Source organism: Pongo abelii, chromosome 9 (assembly GCF_028885655.2).
Source record: "Pongo abelii isolate AG06213 chromosome 9, NHGRI_mPonAbe1-v2.0_pri, whole genome shotgun sequence".
In the NCBI taxonomy this organism is placed as follows: Eukaryota; Metazoa; Chordata; class Mammalia; order Primates; family Hominidae; genus Pongo; species Pongo abelii.
Genome location: NC_071994.2, coordinates 69,887,220 through 69,910,047, shown reverse-complemented (window position 1 = coordinate 69,910,047; position 22,828 = coordinate 69,887,220). Strand labels below are relative to the sequence as shown.

General features: G+C 43.7%; 1 protein-coding gene across 2 annotated transcripts in view; it reads left to right on the top strand.

The window, feature by feature from the left end:
• SYT9 (synaptotagmin 9) overlaps positions 1-20,128 on the top strand; it is a 226,325-nt gene extending 206,197 nt beyond the window's left edge. The window contains exons 7-8 of one of the 2 annotated variants that reach the window (XM_063711283.1): positions 1,463-1,613; positions 17,095-20,128. In XM_063711283.1, the coding sequence (XP_063567353.1) occupies positions 1,463-1,613; positions 17,095-17,171 (228 nt within the window). In that variant the 3' untranslated portion in view covers positions 17,172-20,128. The remainder of the gene's footprint in view (positions 1-1,462; positions 1,614-17,094) is intronic. The other variant, XM_024255992.3, reaches the window with a different exon arrangement.
• The last annotated feature ends 2,700 nt before the right edge of the window (positions 20,129-22,828 follow it).

Sequence of the window (22,828 nt, the reverse complement as noted above, 5' to 3'; positions counted from 1 at the left end):
CCCTCCAATGAATAATAAGCCAATGTTACATTTTCTACTCTATCCAGACCACTGTGCTCAGGGCTGTACAGGCATCCCCAGTTTAACTCTCACCCTGTGAAGTAAACAGTTTTGTCTCCCCAGATAAAAGAAACTGAGGCTTAACTAATGTATCCAACATCATGAGACAAATAACTGGCCGAGCTATCAGATTAAGGTAGATGGTATTATTTCTTCATTGTTATATGCCCCACCACACTCTTGTCAGGATCTTGACTCTAATGACTTAGGACTCGGGCCTGTGATTTGCTTCAATCAATAGAATATGAATGGATGACAACATACCAGTTCCACATGTTTCTACTCACCCCTTTGAACTTTTAGCATCTGTCATGGGAATAACATGCCCTGGAAAACAGGGGCTTCTTCAGCTTGGTCCTGGAACAAGAAGATGCAGAAGGAGATTTCTACCTGTCTGGCAGAGCGGCAGTCAACCACAAACTCATCAGCAAGAAATTAGTGTGTATCGTTATAAGCAACTAAGATTTGGGGTTGTTATTGTAAGAAAAGCTGACAAAATACAGATTTAAACTCACAGTGTTCCTCCATCTCAGTGCTTGTTGGGCATAGCTACCAAGCTTATTCGGGTCCAAATGTGGACTTACTTCCCTCCACCTGTTAGGAAAGGCTTTCTCTCTTCATTATTTTATCAAGATGAATCTCACAACCTACTGGAGTTCCAGTTTAACTCTTCTTTTCCTTCTCTTGCCCTCTCCGTGGAAAAAGTTTTACACCTGCCGACACATGTCAGCAAACCTCTCAACCTCACATCTGTGCTGGGCAAGCCGCTTTGAAGACACAGCTATACCATTCAGAGCACAACCAGTTTCTGACATGGTCAGTGTCGGGATCACACAGTAATGCTGGTTTTAAAAGACTTTTCCTTCTCAGCTGTTATTATTCAGCTCACTGAACAATTAAAACTAGAACAATGCCTTAGAATTTTTAAGAAAATTCTTTTGTTTCCATCCTGCTGGCACCGATTCATCATCCTTTATGACTTCACATTCCCAAATGATTTGTGATGTAGGTTTTTTTGCTAATGTACTTTCAGTTGTTTTGCTTCTGATGTTTCCTCCCTACCTAATCAAATGCTTCAAAATAACCATAATTTCTAAACCCAGTAGGACATAGGACATGCACTGAATAATATGCAGTAAAATTTATTAACAGAAAGCCCTTTGTTTTTTAAACTCTGAAAGCTAATGGAATATTCTTTTTTACTTTAGAAGGCATGCTATGTTCTGTGTGGTTTTCCCACAGATGTGTTTTTAAATGTTGCATTCTGTTAAGACTGAATTTTGTATTTGCAAAGATTTTATTCCCCCAAAGCAGAACATAATTTCCCTCACTATCTTAGCTTGAAAAGGCCTGAAGTGAAAATGTATGACTTTGCTTATGCAGCTTTTCTTCTCCTCTTCAGATAAAAGAACCACATTTTCCTTTGAGGACTCACCCCTCTTCCCCCTGTAACCATGTGGTTTGGGTAGAGGTATCCACATCCTCAGTTCCAGGAACGTCTTTGCATCTCCCCAGGCTTAAGCCCAATCATCACATTCAGGGATTGGTTCAGGGTGAGTGTGTGACCCAATTTAGGCCCAGGAATTTTGTTGGAACTATCAGGAAAAGTCACACCTTTCCACTGGACTTGAAGCTGTGAGGATGCAAATGTGGAGTTGTTGGCTGCTATCTCACCATCAGAATAATAGAGTGCACTCCAGGATGGAGTGAAACAAAAGAAAGCATACTTGAGAAGTAGAGAAGGTGATAATGAGTCCTGATGACACTGTCTGAACCTCTGGATCCAGCTGTGCCCGAAACTGTTTCTTGCAAGGGACTAGCATGCACCTCATGACCAACAACAACAAATCTGACATTGCTGCTGGTTGGATCCCAACTCTAGAGAAAGAGATAGCTAGAAAATTAGTCTGCACACACAAAAGCAGAGAAAAAATACACAAAATACCCAGTTGTTAATTTTAAAATGTGAATGAGCAATCAAGGGTCACTAAGTAAGATAGAACTGACAGCATCACAGGTTTATATTTAAAACACACACACACACACACACACACACACACACACACAGAGGAAACAAAAAATGATAAGAAATCAAATTCAAATGTGAAATAAATCAAAAGTATAATAATCTTAAGTAATTAACATCTAGCAAATCTACTCATAAGCACTTCTGCTTGTTGCCACATTGGCCTCAAGTATTAGATAAGAATGTCCTGGCTCCCAGAGGCCTTCTCACTCCTGATTCTGTTCCCTGCAGTTCTCCTCACTCAGAAAAGCTGCTCTCTGACTCTGTCCACTGCTTCTTTCCCACAGAGGTGTAGGTATGTAAGTTGGGCCCATTTCAAAGGCAATCTTCTTCCATCCTCTTGTGCAATGTCTTGAGAGGCTGCTCTGAAGAAGTTCTAATTTTTGACAAAGTTTTGCTTCTACACAGTCAAAATGATCTCACTGGGGCTTCCACATGTTGCTCCTGGTCTGTCCATTAGGATAGCTCTGAACGTCCCCTTCCCTTCCAGAGTGCTTTTGTTTTTATTTTTGCCTTACCCATACTCCTTTCAGAGAGACTGGTCCCTAGAGCAGACCATAAATTCCATACAAGATAGCAATGGAGCCAGTTGCCCAGAGAGCTTTGAATGGGACAATTATCATACCCTGAGTCAAGTAGAATGCTTTGGGTTTCTAGGAACAGAAAACCTAACTCAAACTCCTTTTTATGAGACAAAGTTTTGCTCTTGTTGCGTAGGCTGGAGTGCAATGATGTGATCTCAGCTCACCACAACCTCCGCCTCCTGGGTTCAAACAATTCTCCTGCCTCAGCCTCCCGAGTAGCTGGGATTACAGTCATGCGCCACCACGCCCAGCTAATTTTGTATTTTTAGTAGAGACAGGGTTTCTTCATGTTGGTCAGGCTGCTCCTGAACTCCCAACCTGAGGTGATCCCCCTGCCTCGGCCTCCCAAAGTGCTGGGATTACAGGTGTAAGCCACCGCGCCCGGCCCTGAAACTCCTTTAAAGAATAAAATGAGGCCAGGCACCGTGGCTCATGCCTGTAATCCCAGCACTTTGGGTGGCTAAGGCGGATGGATTGCTTGAGCTCAGGAGTTCTAGACCAGCCGGGGAGACATACTGAGACCTCCGTCTTTACAAATATAACAAAAATTAGCCAGGCATTGTGGCGTGCCCACTATGGGGAGGAGTGGGTACTGTCAGTACAAGCTGGGAAGATACTCCAAAGTGTTCCTGTAACCCCTAGGAGCCAGCCATTAGCTTATCTATCAACAGTTCCCATGACCATCTTCAGTTGTCCTGGTCTCTAGCACGCACACATTCATTCAGCCAGTGTTTACTGAGCCCCACCATATGCCACATGCTATTCCCAACACTGGGAATAAGGTGTTGAGCAAGGCAGTGAGTGGGGACCCCTGCGCTGTGGAGGTTGCATTCTGGTGGAAGGAGACAGGCAAATTGCATACAGTTGAACAGAAAATAGGTAATCACAAGCTGGAGGATGCAAATACAACAGCAAGATGTGACAGCAGTGATGGGGCACTCCTTTGTGCTGGGTGGCTGGGGAAGGCCCTGAGAAAATGACACTTTCCCTGACTGACCAGAAGCAGACAGCCAAGCAAAGTCCTGAGAAGTGCATTTCCATCACAGAGCAGATGGCCAGCACGCAGCTCTGGAGCAAGGACCAGGGTGGCCTGTCCGGAAGTAGAGAGGAGGCAGGTGTGGCCAGGACCATGAGAAACGAGAGGTAGAGTTGTAGGAGAGGAGGCCAAAAGGGAGTCAGGCCAGGGCACAGAGGGCATGGCCCCTAAGTTCAGATCTCACTCGCCCTCCTCAGGAGCACCAGGGAAGAGGCCTTAAGCCCAGTCTCCTTCAGCAGGCACCCTCTGCAGTCTCCTCTGGTTTGACAGGCCAGAGGCTCCCAGCTGGCCAAGAGGGCTCAGCTTCCCCACAGGGCAGGACACCAATCCCTAAGTCCAGGTGAGTTGCCCCTTTTCTGACATTGCTGCTCCCCAGTCACTTTTCTTTCCTTTCCTTTCCTTGCTACCTACCTGATTTCCAGCCCTTGATGAGAGTCCAAGTGTACAGCTCCCAGAATCACCCTTCATTTTAATACTCAAATACCCTGAGTCCCCACCCTTTCTCTCTAGCCCTTAGTTGATGTCCTCCTCCCATTTGTCTCTGCAGTGGCCTGAGGAATGGTCTTTTTTGCATCTCATGATTCCAGATGATGCTTACCATTTCTGCTCTCCGCTGCACTCCAGGCTTCTCTACGGCCATCTTTAGAGGCCTTCAGCTGCTTCTCCCAGCCACCATCTTCTCCCTGCCCTATCCCGCCATCCTATCCCAAGCACGGACACAGTCCCTTTCCCCATTCCCCCAAACCATGCAAATGCCAGACTGTAGCGTTTAATGAAGATTTCCTAAGGGCTGGGGATAACACGAGTGAATTATAAGACAATGCAAGTAACCGAAATTAAAAATTCTATAGCCAGGGAAAGAAACATCCATCTAATATCATAATTATCTCTGCCAATAGGAAACTGCCTACGGGGAACACATTTTACATTGTTATGCAGAATAACACAGCCTCTCATTCTGATATTGGACCTGGGCATTACGTTTAATAACCTAAGGCCCCTGATACCTCCCCAAAGAGCTGTTTCCCCTGCGCCCCAGCACACTGTCTTGCAGGTGGTTTCTTCACTAGGGTGCCAGGATGAGGAGATGTGTGAAGTTAAAGTCAGCTTGAAGTCAGCTTTCTCTCCACTCACCAAGTGGTGAGTTTGCCTGGAGGAGGCTTCTGTTTCTAAGTCACACAAAGGCCCAATGCTAACAGCATGGCTGAGAGATACATGCCATGGCCTACCATCAGCCACAGTGTATAGAGGACAGCAGATACACAGATGAGAGAAAATGAATTCAGCTAATAGGTTTTATTTGTTTTGACATTGTGAGTATCTTTGAGATGAAAAGCGAATAGTTGGAATAGTGCCAAAGATGTTAATATTATTAATAACATATCAATAAAAGCCTCTAAACCTTTAAGGATAAAAGAAAGTTTCTTATCTTGTATCCTCTTTTCAAACACATTTAAGGGCCTTTGTTTCTGTCTCACTGAGAAAAAAAAAGCAAGCTGCAAGACATTTTCTAAAATTAGCACATATTTAATTGACTTTTCAAAATGAAGTTCTATTCAACCTATTAGATGTGTATATTCCATACAAAATTCTAATGTTTAAGCTAATTTTTTTTTTTGAGACAGATTCTTGCTCTGTCATCCAGGCTGGAGTGCAGTGGCACCATCTCGGCTCACTGCAGCCTCTGCCTCCTGGGCTCAAGCGATTCTCCTACCTCAGCCTCCCAAGTAGCTGGGACTACAGTCACCCGCCACCAAGCCTGTTTAATTTTTGTATTTTTTTTGTAGAGATGGGGTTTTACCATGTTGCCCAGGCTGGTCCTATACTCCTGGGCCCAAGCGATCCACCCACCTCAGCCTCCCAAAGTTCTTGGATTTAGACATGAGCCATTGTCCCTGGCCCATTTAAGCTAATTCTGAGACTTTTTCCCAAATAGAGAAAAACACATCTGTAAATCACCATTGGAAAAAGAAAGGAGAGCATGAAGGTCCTGGGAAAGGGGTGAAGGCCCCTGCTTGAGGACTTCATGGGGTTAGTATTTAGTCCCTCATGGTGTCACAATAGGCTATGCATTCTACAGCTGTTCTTTGTGGCCTGTGTAAATTCTGGGCAAAAAAATGACCTTTCCTTGGGTCATGTCTGCTAAAGCAAGTATCACCATCCAGTCAGATGGGGCTGATCCCAGCAGGTGCCCAAGAAGGAAGTCACCCACTGTCTATAAGTCCTACATAATCCTCAGGGTTCATTTTAGGTGCCACCTCCTCCATGAAGTTTCTAGTGAGCAATGCCCCATTTGGAATGAAGTACTCCCTTAATAGTTTGATTGTATTTAGATTATATTTGATTATACATTGACCACTTACCACCTCTCATTTTTATTTTGTAGTTAGTTGGATACATCTGTCTTCTCTCCTGACGTGGACTCTTTAGGTCTGGGGCGTAGGGTCTGTCAGTACCCACTGAATTGACTATTTAGTTGATTTGGGCTTATTGCAGACCTTTTACTAAACATGGCAATTGAGCTTTTGCTCTCTGATCATGGAGAAGTTTCCAGTATGCAATAGTCAGGAGGCAGGAGGGGGCTGGTCAGTGTGTAAGTACTCAAGGGAGGATTAAAACAAGGTGCAGTCTGCACACAGCTCCTCACAGTGGGTGCAGGTACCCAGAGGAGAGAGGCAAGCTGCCTGCACACGCAGCAGGCTGGTTACACCTCCCTCCAGTGTCTTCCTCATGTCAGGCGAATGAGAGCTAGAGGACCTTGGGATCTTGATCTTTAGCCAGAAAATGGCCACCCTCCATAAGTGGTAATGGTGATATCCTGAAATCAAGTTCACAGGTGAACAGATCTAATGTCCATTTTATTGTCCACTAAAGTTTAGGGTCAGTTGAGAGTGGGTGATAAATATATGACTCTTCATTCATTATCTCTTTGGTATTTATATTTTTGACTTATTTTTTCAGAGCTCCATTGGTCCCTATTCAGGAAATGCTAAATTTAAACACCCCTGTCCTGTTTTGGGACCAGCCACCTAGAGTTCTCAAGTGCTGAAGGCAATGACCTCTTTCCCATCTTCACTCACCAGTAATTCTACAGGGCCAGGCTCAGTGAAATCTGTCAAGGCAAGAGGGGTGCTTCAGCTGATCCCATACTATCACTCAATTCTGGTTTTCTGACTCTCCTGTTTGCTCTTCAATCCAACCTCTACTCTCCTTCAAGTACTAAAGTACAAATCTGAGCGTGTAATTCTCCCACTTAAAAATCCTTCAATAACTTCCCTTCATTCTGAACAAGATCAAGATCGAGTTCCCTACCTTGGCATTCAAGGTCCTCCGCGACCCTGCGTCCATCTCCCCCTTATACTTTATGTTGGGGCCACACCTAATCGCTGGTGGTTCACACAATGCTTTCTATTCACCCCCATGCCCTTGCTTCTGCTTTAACTTTTTCTTGTGCTGTCCTTTCAACCCTTCTTTTCCTGCCTAGATCCAGCCTGTCTTTTTAGCATCTAATCAGTTGTCAGCTTCTTCAGGAAGCATTCTGAAGATCCTGTGGAATGAGCTAAATGCTTCTCGTCTGTGCTATCCTCTCCTAGCACCCTGTGCCTGCCCCTGACATAGCACTTGGTGCCACTTGATATTATCTGCGTGTGTGTCATCCCCAGCACCTCCCACTGCTCCTTGAGAATGGGCCTAAGTGTTATTCATCATTGTATAACAAGCACCTGGCAAAATGCCTGGCACAAAGTCAGCATTGAATAAGTTCTTGTTGGATAGAATTTCAATTTCTTCTATCTTACAACTTGTAAAATGATTTTTACAAGTTTTACTTACTGATTTCTTAGATAAATTCTACATGTCAATTTTTTTTTCAAATCTATGGCATAGTGGTTCTATTAATGCACCAAAGTAACTGAGAGCTAGCTCTGAATGCCAAAGAGCAAGGCAACGCCCATGAGAATTAAGACAGTGGCAATGAAGGTCCCAGTCATCATCTCAGATGGATTTGCAGTGGCATGAAACCTCAAACAGTTCTCATAAAGGTCTTTATAAGAGACTTACCTTAGTTTAAAAGGCAGGTTGGGAAACCCATGACCATTTTCTCCAGAAAGCACAAAATTCCTGCAAGCCTGGAGTCACTATTTTGGCTGCCATGCTGTCAGCTTATCCCAGCAATCTTTCAAGGTGCTTCATTGTATGGCATCATTTGCTGTATTGTAAGAACTCTGTTCAAATAAGAATCAATCAAGCCTCCTTTGAAATAATCACTTTGCAGAAGGAAATGGGGGTTTCAAGCATTTATTTATTTGTTCAACAAATATTGATTGAATACCTACTATAGGTGCTGAAGATACATTTTTAGGGACAAAATAGTCAAAAATCTTTGCTCTAGTGAAACTTGACTAGTGGGAGACACAGATGTATTATGTTATATTGAAGGTAAATGCTATGAAAAATAAAATAGGGCCGGGTGCGGTGGCTCACACCTGTAATCCCAGCGCTTTGGGAGGCTGTGATAGGTGGATCACTTGAGGTCAGGAGTTCGAGACCAGACTGACCAACATGGCAAAACCCCTTCTCTACTAAAAGTACAAAAATTAGCCGGGCATGGTGGCGGTCGCCTGTAATCCCAGCCACTCAAAAGGCTGAGGCAGGAGAATCGCTTGAACCTGGGAGGCAGAGGTTGCAGTGAGCCGAGATCATGCTACTGCACTCCAGCCTGGGCAATAAGAGTGAGACTCCATCTCAAAAAAATTAATTAATTAATTAATTTAATTTAATAGAGCAAGTAATGGGGATCAGAAGTGTGATATAGATTGTTTACTTTTTACAGGGCGTTAATTTTAATGGAGGTAATGGTAGGGCTCACAAACAATTGGAATATTTGAGCAAACACTTGAAGGAGATGAGGGAGCAAGCCCTGTGGCCATGCAGAAATACAGGCTAAGGGAACCACCAATACAAAGGCCTTAAGGAGGTTCACACGAGGATAGTGAGGAGAGCAATGTAGGGGATGCAGGAGAGAAAAAAGAGAGAGAAGTAGGGGATGAGATCAGAAAGGTAACAGTGGGCAGAGCTCAGGTTACCTGAACCCAGTAGAGCTTCAAAAGTACTTTGGCTCATTCGCCAAGATGGCAATTTTTAAAAGAGATGTGACATGATCCAAAGTTATCACTGCTCTCTCTGCTGCTGTGTTGAGAATAGACTAGATACGGACAAGGTTGGACATGAGAATACCCATTAGGAGTCTACTGCTATAATCTAGATGGCAATAACAGAGGCTTGGACAGTGTAGAAGCAAGGAACATGGTGAGAAATGGTTACATTCTGGGTATATTTTGAAGGGAGATCCAATAGGGTTTTCTGTAGGGTATGACAGAGAGAAGTAAAGGATGATTCCAAGGTTGACCATGGAAAGACAGAGCTGCCATTAAGTGAGCTCAGGAGGACTGCAGTTAGAGCACCTATGTGGGATGATCAGGAGTTAGACCTAATAAGTTTGAAGCAACTATTGGATATCCATAGGAAAACATAAAATAGCAGTTAGATGCAGGAATCTAGAGTTCCAGAGAAAGATCAGGCTGTAAAAATGGATGAGACATAAATGGTAAAGAGAAGAGGTCTCAGGACTAAGAACTGGGACATTCTATTTAAAGGTAGAGAAAAGAGGATAAACTGATAGACTGAGAAGGAGCAAGTCATTGAAGTAGTAAGAAAACCAAGAGGGTGTGGTATCCTAGAAGGCAAGAAAGAAATTGTTTCCAGGAAGAGGGAATGCCCAGCTGTGACAAATAAGATGTAAATAAAATGAGGATTAAGAACTGACATTGGGCTTACCAATGTGCTGGATATTGGTGGGGTACTGGTTTGAATAGTGTCCTCCCAAAATTTACATCTACCGAGAACCTCAGAATGTCACCTTATTTGGAAATAAGGTCTTTGCAGATATGTTAAGATGAGCTTATGCTGGATCAGGGTAGGCACCAAATCCCATCACTAGTGTCCTTATAGGAAAGCCATATAAAGACATAGAGGGACATACAGGAGGCTGCCATGTGACAATGGAGGCAGGAATTGGAGTGATGCAGCTATAAGCCAAGGATTGCTGGCAACCACTAAGAGCTAGGAAGAGGCATGGAAGAATTCTCCCCAAGAGCCTTCAGAGAAAGCATGGGCCCACTGGTACCTTGACTTCAGACTTCTAGCCTCTAGAACTGTGAGACAATAAAGTTCTGTTATTTTCAGCCATCCGCTTTGTGATACGTCATTATGGCAACCCTAAGAAACTAACACATTTGACGAAGCAGTCACTAACTTGTCTGTACCTTGATTTTCTCATCTGTAGAATAGGAATAAAAGTACCTGCCTCAGAGAATTGTGGTAAGGAGTAATAATATATCTAATATTCTTATAATAGTACATACCAAATTCTACATAATGTTAACTGTTATAATGATTACAGATCTAATAATTTTGTTTTGAAATAAAAACACTTTTTTCACGTGTTCTTTGCTAAATTCTCATTAGCTCATTAATTTGACAGATTAAATTTTCCTAAACTTTTAAACACCAATTTTACGTTTAATCAAATTCTCTTAAATATTTTTAAATAAGGTAAAAGATATAAATCTAGTAAGTAAAATTCTCCTAAATTTTTGTTTGTTTGTTTTTTTGAGATGGAGTCTCGCTCTGTCACCCAGGCTGGAGTGCAGTGGCGCAATCTCGGCTCACTGCAAGCTCCACCTCCTGGGTTCACGCCATTCTCCTGCCTCAGCCTCCCGAGTAGCTGGGACTACAGGCACCAGCCACCACGCCCGGCTAATTTTTTGTATTTTTAGTGGAGACGGGGTTTCACCGTGTTGGCCAGGATGGTCTCATCTCCTGACCTCGTGATCTGCTCGCCTTGGCCTCCCAAAGTGCTGGGATTACAGGCGTGAGCCACTGCCCCTGGCCAAATTCTCATAAATTTTTAAGCATTGTTTAAGCAATTGATTAACTACATTTCTGTGAATATTTCAAGCTAAAATCACAAATTTAAAATGTGATTATATTAAACACTCCAAACATCAAATGCAGATTTTAAACAAAATTGTTCTCAATCACGTAACTCTTATAATGCTAACAAATGAAATCTTATACATTTAGGTGAAATTATCTTAAGCATTTCAACATCTTAAAAATAAGCTTTATAAATGTAGTATAATAGATTTTCCTAAGCATTTAAATGGTGACTATAAATTTAACTAAAGTTATTCTAAATATGTCCATTAAAATCATGAATCTTGTAATTTTCTAGTATATCAGATTGTTAAGCATTTAGCTTAAAAACAAAAATTGGGATAACAACATGTGTATTGCACTTGAATAAATAAAATTTACACAAAAGCATCATTTATAATTCTTATTTGTTAACCCTTTCTGTGTCACAGTTACTTTTCTAATTAATAGGAACACAATGATCAGTTTAGGAGCTCTTTCTAGGAATTCAAATTACAGAGATGACCAGAGATTTGAGTCCCAAATTGCAGAGGTAGAATAACTGTGCACAGACATGGGATGGGGCATTGGTTGCCTCATAGGGGAATTTTACCAGAGCTATAAATTAATAAGGCAAGTTTCTTCTTCTGGTTGGCTTCTGCTTGCTGTACTGTCAGTGGGAGACAATCCTAGGCTTTTTAATGGAATTTTATTTTATAACCCAGTGCATCACATATATCCTAGGAATGTTTCCAATTTCACCCTTATCGAATTTTTGTTATAACTTTTATCATTCCTATTCCGTGATTTGGGTAGATGGAATTATGGACACATACACTCACGTATAGTAGTCACAGAGCTTCCTGCTGAGACGTCCTTTTATTTTGTGTTCCTTCTCTTCATCCTTGATTCTATAGTCTTCTTTTGACCACACTGAGCCCTTCAAGAATAGGATGTGCATTATTTATCTTTGTGTTTTGTTTGTTTGTTTGTTTGTTTGTTTTTTGAGAGGGAGTCTGGCTCTGTCGCCCAAGCTGGAGTGCAGTGGCATGATCTCAGCTCACTGCAACCTCCACCTCCCAGGTTCAAGTGATTCTCCTGCCTCAGCCTCCCAAGTAGCGGGGACTACAGGCACCCACCACTACACCCAGCTAATTTTTGTATTTTTAGTAGAGATGAGGTTTCACCATGTTGACCAGGCTGGTCTCGAACTCCTGACCTCAGGTGATCCACCGGCCTTGGCCTCCCAAAGTGCTGGGATTACAGGCGTGAGCCACAGTGCCGAGCCTAACTTTGTTTTCTTAGTGCTCAGCACAAATGCCTGGTGCTCAATAAATGTTTGTTGAATGATGAATACATGTAATGAATATTAATTTGAAGTAACAAACTCCAAACATCCTCCACTTTACTTCAACAGGTAGAGTAATTTTGGCCCTGTAGTAATTTCCTATCTTGCCACCTCATCTGAAAAATATGACAGTCCTTGTCTTACCTTCTGAATGGTGCCTTCACTGTAGCCTTTGCTTCTTGATTGTTTCTAATGAGCCCCTCTCAGTAAATAACAGTCTACATGTCACACATGCCACGCACCATTTGCCACCTTTCCCCTCAAGGTCTACTTGACAGTGAATCTTAACACACTCTCCTGTGAAGTCTGGACTGTTCAGAATTCATTTCTGGACTGAGAATCCTTTCTAGGAAGGTGCTGTAGTGGAGTTACCATTCAAAGCACAGTAATTTACCATGCTGGGCATAGTACTTAAGAGCATACATTTTAATCCATAAAAGCATGGTGGCAGATTCTGGCTCTGCCATTTACTACCTTTATTATTTGGCCTTTTTCAGACTCAGTTACCTCACTGTGAAACTGTAATTGTAATATCTATCACAGAGGGTTAAGGTGAGGCATGAATGAGATAAGGTATGCAAAGCTCTTAGGATAGAGCTAGTGCTTAAGCACTCAATAAATAGTAGTTATTGCCCAAATGGACTCTTTCATTTTCCATGCTACTGGCCCAGTCTCCTGAAAGGCAATATAGTCACATTCATACTGCTTTATTTCTTTAACATACTTGTTCTTAAAGGCGAGAGAAGAAGTAAAAAAAAAAAAAAAAAAAAAAAAATAGAATGTCCTCTTTACAGAAAGAAGTTAATCAGATTGTAAACTGGCAGAGCGTGACAATTCTTCATATATTTGTAAAGCTGTGCTAAGCAACAGTCAACAAAATCAATTCTAAACCAGCAGAGCATGATGAATCTTCATATATTTGCAAAGCTGTGGTAAGCAATAAATAGTCAACAAAATCCTGAGATTTTTGTGCTTTTTAAATAAAATTTTAAATTTAAGTTTAACAAGATTAAGTACATATAAGATTAAATCATGTAAGAAGAATCACTTCCATTTTTGACAAGCTTCTTAGTTCAGAGCCCTTAGGTACTTCCTGTAATAAAGTCCCATTTTCAGATTCACAGAGAGATATTATCTAATGTTTCACTCTGTCTTTTCATGTTCTTAATTTGGGGTCTGTTTCAATGGCCTGTCTCATATCAGCTGTCATTTTTGTGATCGAAATGTCACTTCACATTACAGTTTTCATTAGGACAGTTCTCATCTTTGGTTTCAATTCAATTTAATTCAAATTAGATCCTTATGTCTTAGGACAATTGAATTCACTTAAAATCTCCTCTGTTCAGATAGGATTGTAACCACTACTTCCTGTTGATACTACTGGAGTTGTTGGTACCTTCTAAACCCCTGGTACTGCCTGGGAGCCCACCAGGTCTCATAACAAGGACACTGCTGCTTCTGCCCATGGAAATGGGGCTGGCACCAGCATTGGAACCAGCCAGGCTAGCATTATGCTCAACAGTTATTAAACCACCATTACTGTCTCCGGTGTGATGACTCAGTCTCCACCACCTTCCCCTCACCAAAATCCCACTGGGTCAATGCTGTTCTGAATTATGGAAAAATCTTTTCTCACATTTTGTTTGATACAATTTTTGGCTGAAAAACAGCTCACTAGGTTATAGGAGTTTGGAAAGGTGTAATTTGCTTATTTTGTTTGATTCGGTTGAGTTTTTCTAGTCTTCCCCCAACAGAAGCCAGACAAAAGGGGGTTGAACAACAACAGCAAAATTTACTCATGTCTTCTCCTGAGACAACTTTTTCAGACCTGACTTGTATGCTTGACTTTCCCTAGAATAAGTTTGTTTTCAAGAGGCTTTTCTTGCAATACTGCTGGTAGCAATGACCCTATCACAACACCAGATGTATTGAAACTCCTCAATCCTGTCATCTTGTGGGCTTGGTCCCAGCTCACAAGCATTCTAGGACCTTAGTGGCACTGTCCAGAAGAGGAAAAGACTCAGAGCCCAGAAAACGCACCCAACTGAAGGGCTGCACCTTAAGAAGGGGGAGACCAGTAGCCTGCACCACCATATTTCCAGAAGCTGACCTTGATTCTGGCTAATTACACGCACAAGGAAATTCACCAAATGAGCAAAGCCCAGCTATGGAGTTCAGGTGGGAGCTGTGCTATGACTTGGCCATTGGCAACAATGCCTCTGCTAGTGGTATCCCTGAGTATGGGGACTGGTAAAAAAAAAAATATTGGCTAAGATTGCAGCCTAGCCCTCTAAGCAGGCTTTAGACAGGCCATAAGAAATCAGGTACAGAGGTGGTCCCTAAGGCTGGGTACTTTGGGAGAGCTAAACCCAAAGCATTCTGAAGGAACTGCTTAAATGAAGAGGTAAAACTAGGTCATAACAGGGAAAAATGAGATTGTGCACAGAACTGAGGGGGCAAACAAGATACATATGTATGTCACTAGCTGGGGGAATCCAGAGAAATGGAATAAGCAGCTAGGAAACCATAAGTGGGATATGGCACCTGCTGTATGCTACTAGTTTGGACTAGGGTTGTTAAAGGCAGCTCATCTGGCTAGATTTAGGGAGTCTAGAAAGCCAAGGCAGATAAAGTACTTTTAATACATCAGAAATGTGGACTGGACCTACAGAGGGGATTGACATAATTGCTAAAGCTTGGACTTTGAAATTGGAAGTCTTGGGTTTAAATCTCAGCTCTGACACTTAGTCACAGTGTGGCTTTGTGCAAATTAGTGTCTCTACAACGCTGCATCCTCCATTAAAGAACCCCAAGGGGTCTTTTAAGAACTTGTAAAGTCCATATCCCAGTGCCTGGCATACAATAAGTACCCAAAAATGAAGGAATATGGGCTGATACCATCACAACTAATTCCAGACCACATTCATTGGTGGCACTGAGCCTGTTAACAATTTGCTTTCTCTGATGAGAAAGGACTCCGGAATTGGCAAACTGATATGGGTATGGGTTTCACAGTTGAAAGAGCGGCTAGGGAACCATGGGCCTGATGTAGATGGTGGCTTAGAAAGTAGAGCTATTCGGGGCCAGGCGCAGTGGCTCACGCCTGTAATCCCAGTACTTTGGGAGGCCGAGGCTGGCAGATCACGAGGTCAGGAGATCAAGACCATCCTGGCTAACATGGTGAAACCCCGTCTCTACTAAAAATACAAAAAAAATTAGCTGGGCGTGGTGGTGGGCGCCTGTAGTCCCAGCTACTCAGGAGGCTGAAGCAGGAGAATGGTGTGAACCCGGGAGGCAGAGCTTGCAGTGAGTGGAGATCGCGCCACTGCACTCCAGCCTGGGGACAGAGCGAGACTCCATCTCAAAAAAAAAGAAAGTAGAGCTATTCGGACGGTGCTCCAGGGTAGCAGCTGATCTGGCAAACTGATATTTGAACCACAATATTAAGACAAATATCATTCAGCCTTTTTTCCTAGATGCAGAAACAAATACCCCTTTCCCAGAGATGTGTGTGTGCGCCCACACACATGCACACACTTCAAAGCCACGGGTCACAATCAAACATGGTTTTCCTTTGCAGTGAACACACTGGCTTTTAATATTTTCCTTAAGTTATAGCCTCACATGTGAACTTTTGATCTCTGAAATAAAGTCCATAAATTTGATTGTCAGAATGGTTGCTACTCTTTCATAGTTTACATGTAAATTTTGTTATTCCTATATCCATAGAAGTCACTTCAGCTTTTTCTCTCTATGGCTGCAGTATTACTACATTTAATCTGTGCTGGAAGGTTCCCTGAGTTTAAATTAAGTTGAATGCTGGGCTGAGTGTGAAACACAAGAGATAATGCTAGTCTAAGTCTGGGGCTTCCTTAAGAGAGCCCCTCCTTCACATCTTGGAAACAAGGAATGATGTTGCACCACTCAGACCTCATCTTTCCATCCCAGCTGTATTAGTCTATTTTCATGCTGCTGACAAAGACATATCCGAGAATGGGAAGAAAAAGAGGTTTAACTGGACTTATAGTTCCACATGGCTGGGGAGGCCTCAGAATCATGGCAGGAGGCAAAAAGCACTTCTTACATGGCAGCAGCAAGAGAAAATGAGGAAGAAGCAAAAGCAGAAACCCCTGATAAACCCATCAGATCTCGTGAGACTTATTCACTGTCATGAGAATAGCATGGGGAAGACCGGCCCCCATGATTCAATTACCTCCCCTGCTGGGTCCCTCCCACAACACGTGGGAAGTCTGGGAGATACAACTCAAGTTGAGATTTGGGTGGGGGCACAACTAAATCATATCACCAGCCTTACCTCTGACCACTTCACTCTTCACACTACAGTCCAGTCACACCAAATTATGATGATTCCTTCAATGCACCATGCCCTTTATTGCATTTCTGCCTTTGCACAGTCTCTTTCATCTACCCCAAGTGACCTTCCTTCTTCTTTCCAGAGGGATTCCTCTTCAGCCTAAATGGCTTAGCTCAAGACTCATCCTTCAGAATGTTCTCTATAGATCTCCTCAATCCCTTTGAAGTTACTTTCTCCCTTCCCATTGCCCCTGCAGTATTCTATGCAGCTTCTCACATTATAATATCTCCATCTGTGAGCCCTTTGAAAGCATGGTGAGTGTCCTACTTATGGTCTTTGTATCCCCAGCAACTATTACCATGCCTGGCACTTGTTTGGTGCACATTAAAAATGTATGAATGGGCCAGGCACAGTGACTCACGCCTGTAATCCCAGCACTTTGGGAGGCCAAGGCAGGCGGATCACAAGGTCAGGAGTTTGAGACCAGCCTGGCCAACATGATGATACCCTGTCTCTACTAAAAATACAAAAATTAGCCAGGTGTGGTGGCGGGCACCTGTAATCCCAGCTACTTGGGAGGCTGAGGCAGGAGAATTGCTTGAACCCAGGAGGTGGAGGTTGCAGTGAGCCAAGATCGCGCCACTGCACTCCAGCCTGGGTGACAGAGCAAGACTCTGTCTCAAAAAAAAAAAAAAAAAAAAAAATGTGTGAATGAAAGCCAAATTATTTTTTTGTTTTTTCTTCCTGCAGAAACGATGACCATGGGTAAGAGGACTGCTTGTGCCAAGGACACAATAGGACAACCATCTCACAAAGATCTTAAGTAACTTTTTCCATCCAGCAACACCCAGACGATTTCAGTGACCAAATGCTCAGCTGTAACCACAGCAATAACTGGCCTTCTTTCCAGACTGGGTTTGGTGAACCTGAATGGTCCAGCCACCTTCTGCAGGTGGCCCAAGGTGACGTGCTGCAGGGAAGCATGTCTCTCATGCCAAGAACCAAGATCGGACTATGAACAAAAACAAATGATAGATATAGTGACAGTACCAAGAGTACCAGGACTCAGTGTTTCATATGAAGCCCTTGGTGATGAGGACATAGCATCTGCCCTGGAAATCGTTATTCTAACATAATATTATTTTCTAGAATGCCCTGGAAGGACAGAATATTTAAAAATATATCCAGGTGCTAAATAGGCAGCAGATCTCAATTCACACATGACTACCTTTGAGCTAATGACTGTCTCCAGAAAATAACTGTGCCCCAGGAAGTGCTCCAGATTTGCAAGGAATAGCCCCAAGAGAATAACAGGACAAGCAGGCTGTTCCCTGGAAAAAATCGAATGCAAGGAGGGCTAGTTCACAGCAAATTCACTGCCTCCTCCCATGCACATGGTAGAGAGTACCAGTAACAACATGGCCCTGTTTTCTGCTAAAACCAGATTTTGAGGAATCAGAGACCCCCAACACTATTCACTCAGTAGCCAGCAGCCACTTCCTTTCAACTGGGAGTGTTATTAGAATGAAAAGTAATTGTTATCACAGTTAGAAGGGCATACATCTCAGTGGCATGAGCATTGTGGAATATCCTTTCCTAGGCACATTTGTCCACTAAGGGAACAGCCTCAGAAACTGGTATAGCAATGGGTGAGATGAGATCATGGAGAGAGAACACAGCCATCCCCTACAGAAAGGCACAGCTTTTGGGCTTCTCTGGCCTGAGTGCCTTCTGGGGTATTTCCATATGCAACAGCCCAGAGTCACAGCCTTGGGCAACCACACATAGAGGTTTCCTTCTCACTTCAGACACATACATCACTTTCACAGCACTTGGGGATGGAAATACCTACAAGAGTGAAGGTCAAGGGCCCTCCCCAGGCATCTCATTCATTACTCAGCTTCCTTCCTGACCAAGTCTGCCAACCAATGGCCAGCTATGCGCCTCATCCTCATTGCTTCTGCCTCCATGTAAATGAAACCAAAGGCCTCAGCATATCCTGGGAGGACTGGGGGCTGTTACCTAATGGTCCTCTCTGTCCCATGATAGGTGCAAGGCACCCCATCCACACATTTGCACCACTACTCCAAGATAGTATTTTTCTTTTCACACAATCTCTTTACAGCAGAATCCAGAGTTGGATTGTAGTTTACCTTCCTGGAAAGCTCATTATCTTTGTTTGAATTAACATTTCAGCATGGAACTAACTGGGCGGAAGAAGGATTGTTACACGTGTTCAGAAAGTTTTCATTGCCCCAGCTGCCTAGTACTATACAAGAAGCTCTACTCTGATGGCAGATCTAAGAAGGCTATAGGCCTTTGGTTGTAGGAAGCAGTGTCATTACATTCAAGCTTCACTTCTCTAATTGGCTTCCAACCACTGGGATTCAAGGAGAATCCAAGGTTCTGCCTATGTCTGATGACATAAGGAAAATTTGGCTTCCTCTGCTCAAGGTTCCCCTCTGCTCATCCCTCCTCATTCAGACATCATCCACCATACCAGTGTTTAGAACCAAAACATGAAGGGCTAGCGCCACCAGGATAGTTAGCAGAAATATTGTCTGTAAAGCTAGGCAGATGAGCCCAGAAGAATGGTCCCAGAGAAAGCAGACTGGCTCCAATAGATATCAGGCAGCAATCCCAATAAATTCTGACATGTCCTTGGCAATGGAAGCCTGGGTTGGAGATCCTGAGGCAGCTGTGCCTACTGTTCCCCACTTCAGAAGCTTCCTGCCCAGAAAGCCAGCAGCCTTGGGATACTAATGAGGATGCAACTGGCTTGTTGGTATGAAATAGAAGGTGGCTTTGTAGGGGCAAGCAGACAAAGAGGACTATCCACATGGCAGGCAGGTGGCTTTGTGTCTGGAAAGCTTTGCCTAGCCAGTACAGCTGTGACCAGAGGCTGGTTATAAATTTGAACTCCCTCAGCCCATTTGCAACTCTGGCTCTGTTCTCTTGCATTCTGTTTGGTTGCCCTTTAGTTTCCTAGTAAATGCTCCTTTTGAAAAACTCCATTTTGTCTCATTTAACTTGGGGGAAGGGGATTCTCCAATGTCTTTTCCAGGATAAAGAAGGAAATTAAAATACCATGAAAAAATGGACATGGCAGTAGAAAGGAAACATTCTGATCAGACCTTGGGAACAGCTGGTGCCAAGAGAGAGGGAGAGGCCAGGTGTCCCCCCACCCAACAGGCACTGATTCTCAGCCTCTTCCTCTTACTTCTGTTGGCTTCAAGGAGATCTGCCTTTGATGTGTGTTGCTGCTGAAGCACCCTCCCAGCCAGTGAGTTGGACATATGCAGCAGGCACTTTGATGTCCAGGAAGTACACTGGTACATGACAGGAGCAAGGGTCAGGGATGGGAGGGGAAAGGTTTCTACAATGCGGATGTTTTCAAAATTCTCCGACAATCATGACTCTAAATGGTATGATTTAGGGCTGGGTGCAGTGACTCACACCTATAATCTCAGCACTTTGGGAGGCCAAGGTGGGAGGATCACTTGATACCAAGAGTTCAAGACCAGTCTGGCAACATGGAGAGACCCCCATCTAATTTCAAAAGAGACCCCCCCCTCCCAACCAGCTAATTTTTTAAAAATTAGCAATGTACCTGTAGTCCCAGCTACTTAGGAAGCTGAGATAAGAGAATCACCTGAGTCCAGGAGCTTGAGGCTACAGCAAGCCATGATTGCAACGTTGCATTTCAGCCTGGGTGATAGAGCAAGGCCCTGTCTCTCTAAAAAAGAAAAAAAAAAAGGTATTATTTAGTTCACATGGCCATCAGTAGAACTACATTTCATATGATGAGAAGATAATTATTTTACACTTGAGTCAGGGAGACTGACAAAGGATAGGTATGGAAAATGGCTTGCTATTTTTATGGCCACCCTGTCCTGCAATGCGGGGGGCGGGAGGGGGGACATTCAAATGACTTATTGCTGCATGACAAAGCACCAAAACATAGTGGCTTAAATAGAAATATATTGTCTCTCATGATTATCTGGGTTGACTGAGCTTAGTTGATGCTCTCCCCTGCAGTCTCATGGTTGCTCTCAGATGGCATCTGGGGCTGGCATCATCTGAATGCCTGCCTCGGATGGATGTCCATAATGGATTCTTCCCTCACATCTGGCTCTGGAATTGAAATAACTGGAACAGCTGCAGAATGGCTGGACATCTCTCTCCACATAGTCTCTCCACATGGTTAGTTCAGGCTTCTTCAACACATGGACATCTCAAGATAGTGTTCTGATAAAGTGACTGGCTTCCTCCAGAGCTAGCATTGCAAGTGGTCCAGCTAGATGCTACAAGGTTCTGTTAAGTAAGTTCTAAAGGAACCTAGAGTCATTTCTGCCACATACTAGGGTCAAGAGCAAGTCATAATCTTGAATCAGCCCAGATTCAAGGGGAAAGAAATTACACAAGAATGGAATACCAGAAGGTGTGGCTCATCAGAGCCATCTTTGGAGACAGTGGGGATGGGAGTGGGGAGGTTAATGAGTTAAAGGGCTTCCTAGGTAGCTGTCATTTTAAAAGCACGTCGAATGCTCAACACACGTGGAGAATGCAGTGAGTAATAAGGGATAGAGAAGCAGGGAAGAGCTAAACATGGACAGTTAAACAGTATAAGCTAAAGAAAAGCAACCGATTCTGACTGATACAGTGCTTATGAACTTTCAATGAAAACAATTTTATGCAAAGTAATTTAATGAACTGAGAAAAGGACACAAATATGGATATGAATATAGCCAAAAACAATGTCTACTGCCTGTATGTGGCTCCTGATAATTCTGCAGGCCACTTAGCTGCCCCTGGCCACCCACTTCACTGATGATAGCCACCTGGGACTATTGAGGGTGTCTAGCTTAGGAGTGCCCAGCCTCTGGTATTGCCATTCAAACTCAACCCAGAGAAGAAGGCTCACCTGTTGCTTACTGTGCCCTTCCACATCCTTACAAAGAGTATCTCTCTCACACAGGCGTCCTGAGTTGGTTGCTGGCACAGACCACAACCAGAGGCTGAGTGGCCAGTGAAACTCCTCTGAGACTCAGGTTTTCTCTCTAATGGGAATTCCTGACTCTTCCTTCTTCAGTCCTCTCTCGGGACCAAAGAGGAAGGGCACCCCTCAATATCCTTTGGCAATCACTGTGGACACTTCCCCAGCTATAGAGGTGTTGCTTTGGGATCATCTAAGACAGAGTCAAGCCTTTGGCAATGTTCAGGAAATGCAGGTATGTCTCTGAGATGAGCTTTCAAGAGGAGAGGCATGTTATGAATGGGGCCTTTCTGGGATAGCACACACTATTCTTCGTTCTTTCTGTCTTTTTTTTTTTTTTTTTTTTTTTTGAGATGGAGTTTCACTCCACTTCAGGCTGGAGTGCAGTGGCACAATCTCGGCTCACTGCAACCTCCGCCTCCCAGGTTCAAGCAATTCTCCTGCCTCAGCCTCCCGAATAGCTGGGATTACAGGCGCCCGCCACCATACCCAGCTAATTTTTGTGTATTTTTAGTAGAGACAGGGTTTTGCCATGTTGGCCAGGCTGGCTTCGAACTCCTGACCTCAGGTGATCCACCTGCCTTGGCCTTCCCAGGTGTTGGGATTACAGGCATGAGCCACCACGCCCAGCCCCACTATTCTACTTTCTATCAAATGCATTCCAAGATAGGCTGACCTTCATGGAAGAAGTGAAATAGAAAACTGAGCAAAAGAAACTAATTGGGAAAAAAAGTCCCACCAGTTAAGAAAGTATCCCAGGGAAGACCTACAGGACAACTTCCAAGGCAAATGGGAAAAGAGAACGTTGGCAATCTAGGAGCTGCAGAAGGAGAGAGCCCTGGTCTTCATCCCTAAGCCCAGGATGAATGTGAGGCAAAAATAGGCTCTGTTCTTTTGAAGGAAGAAAAAGCGAGTGAGCAAGCAGGCAAGAGGGAGAGAGAGAAAGAGATAGAGAAAGAAAGAAAAAGAGAGGGAGGGAGGGAGGGAGGAAGGGAAGAAAGGGAAGGAAGGAAGGAGCAAGCTCTGAGCAGTGCCACAGACCTGCTTACAGTGTCCCTGATATGAAGCTCTGCTCAGTCTCCTAAGAGAACAGATCAAGATTCTCCCAAGGACTATGGCAGGAACCCACTTCCTTCTTCCACTCAAAAGACTTGTCACTTGCTGCCTGGGATCCCTGGGCATATGGGGGGAAAAATTCAACTAGCTGCGTGATCACCTCTGTCACCTCACTCCCTGGTGTCTTCCCACTTGTGTCCAGGAGCTCTGGGCCTGGGAAGGATTAACAACAAAGATTAAAGATGGCCCACAAAGCCTCAGAGGATCAGGAGCCAGCCCTGCAGTCCAGAAATTTTGGCTAAGCCTCTGTCATTAGGGTCTCCCAGCTCATCCACAGGCTAATGCCAAACTTTCACAACCGCTAGTGGTTCTCATGACACCTCCTCCTGGTAGAAAGGAAAGAATAAGTCAAAGGACCTGGGCCACAGATTC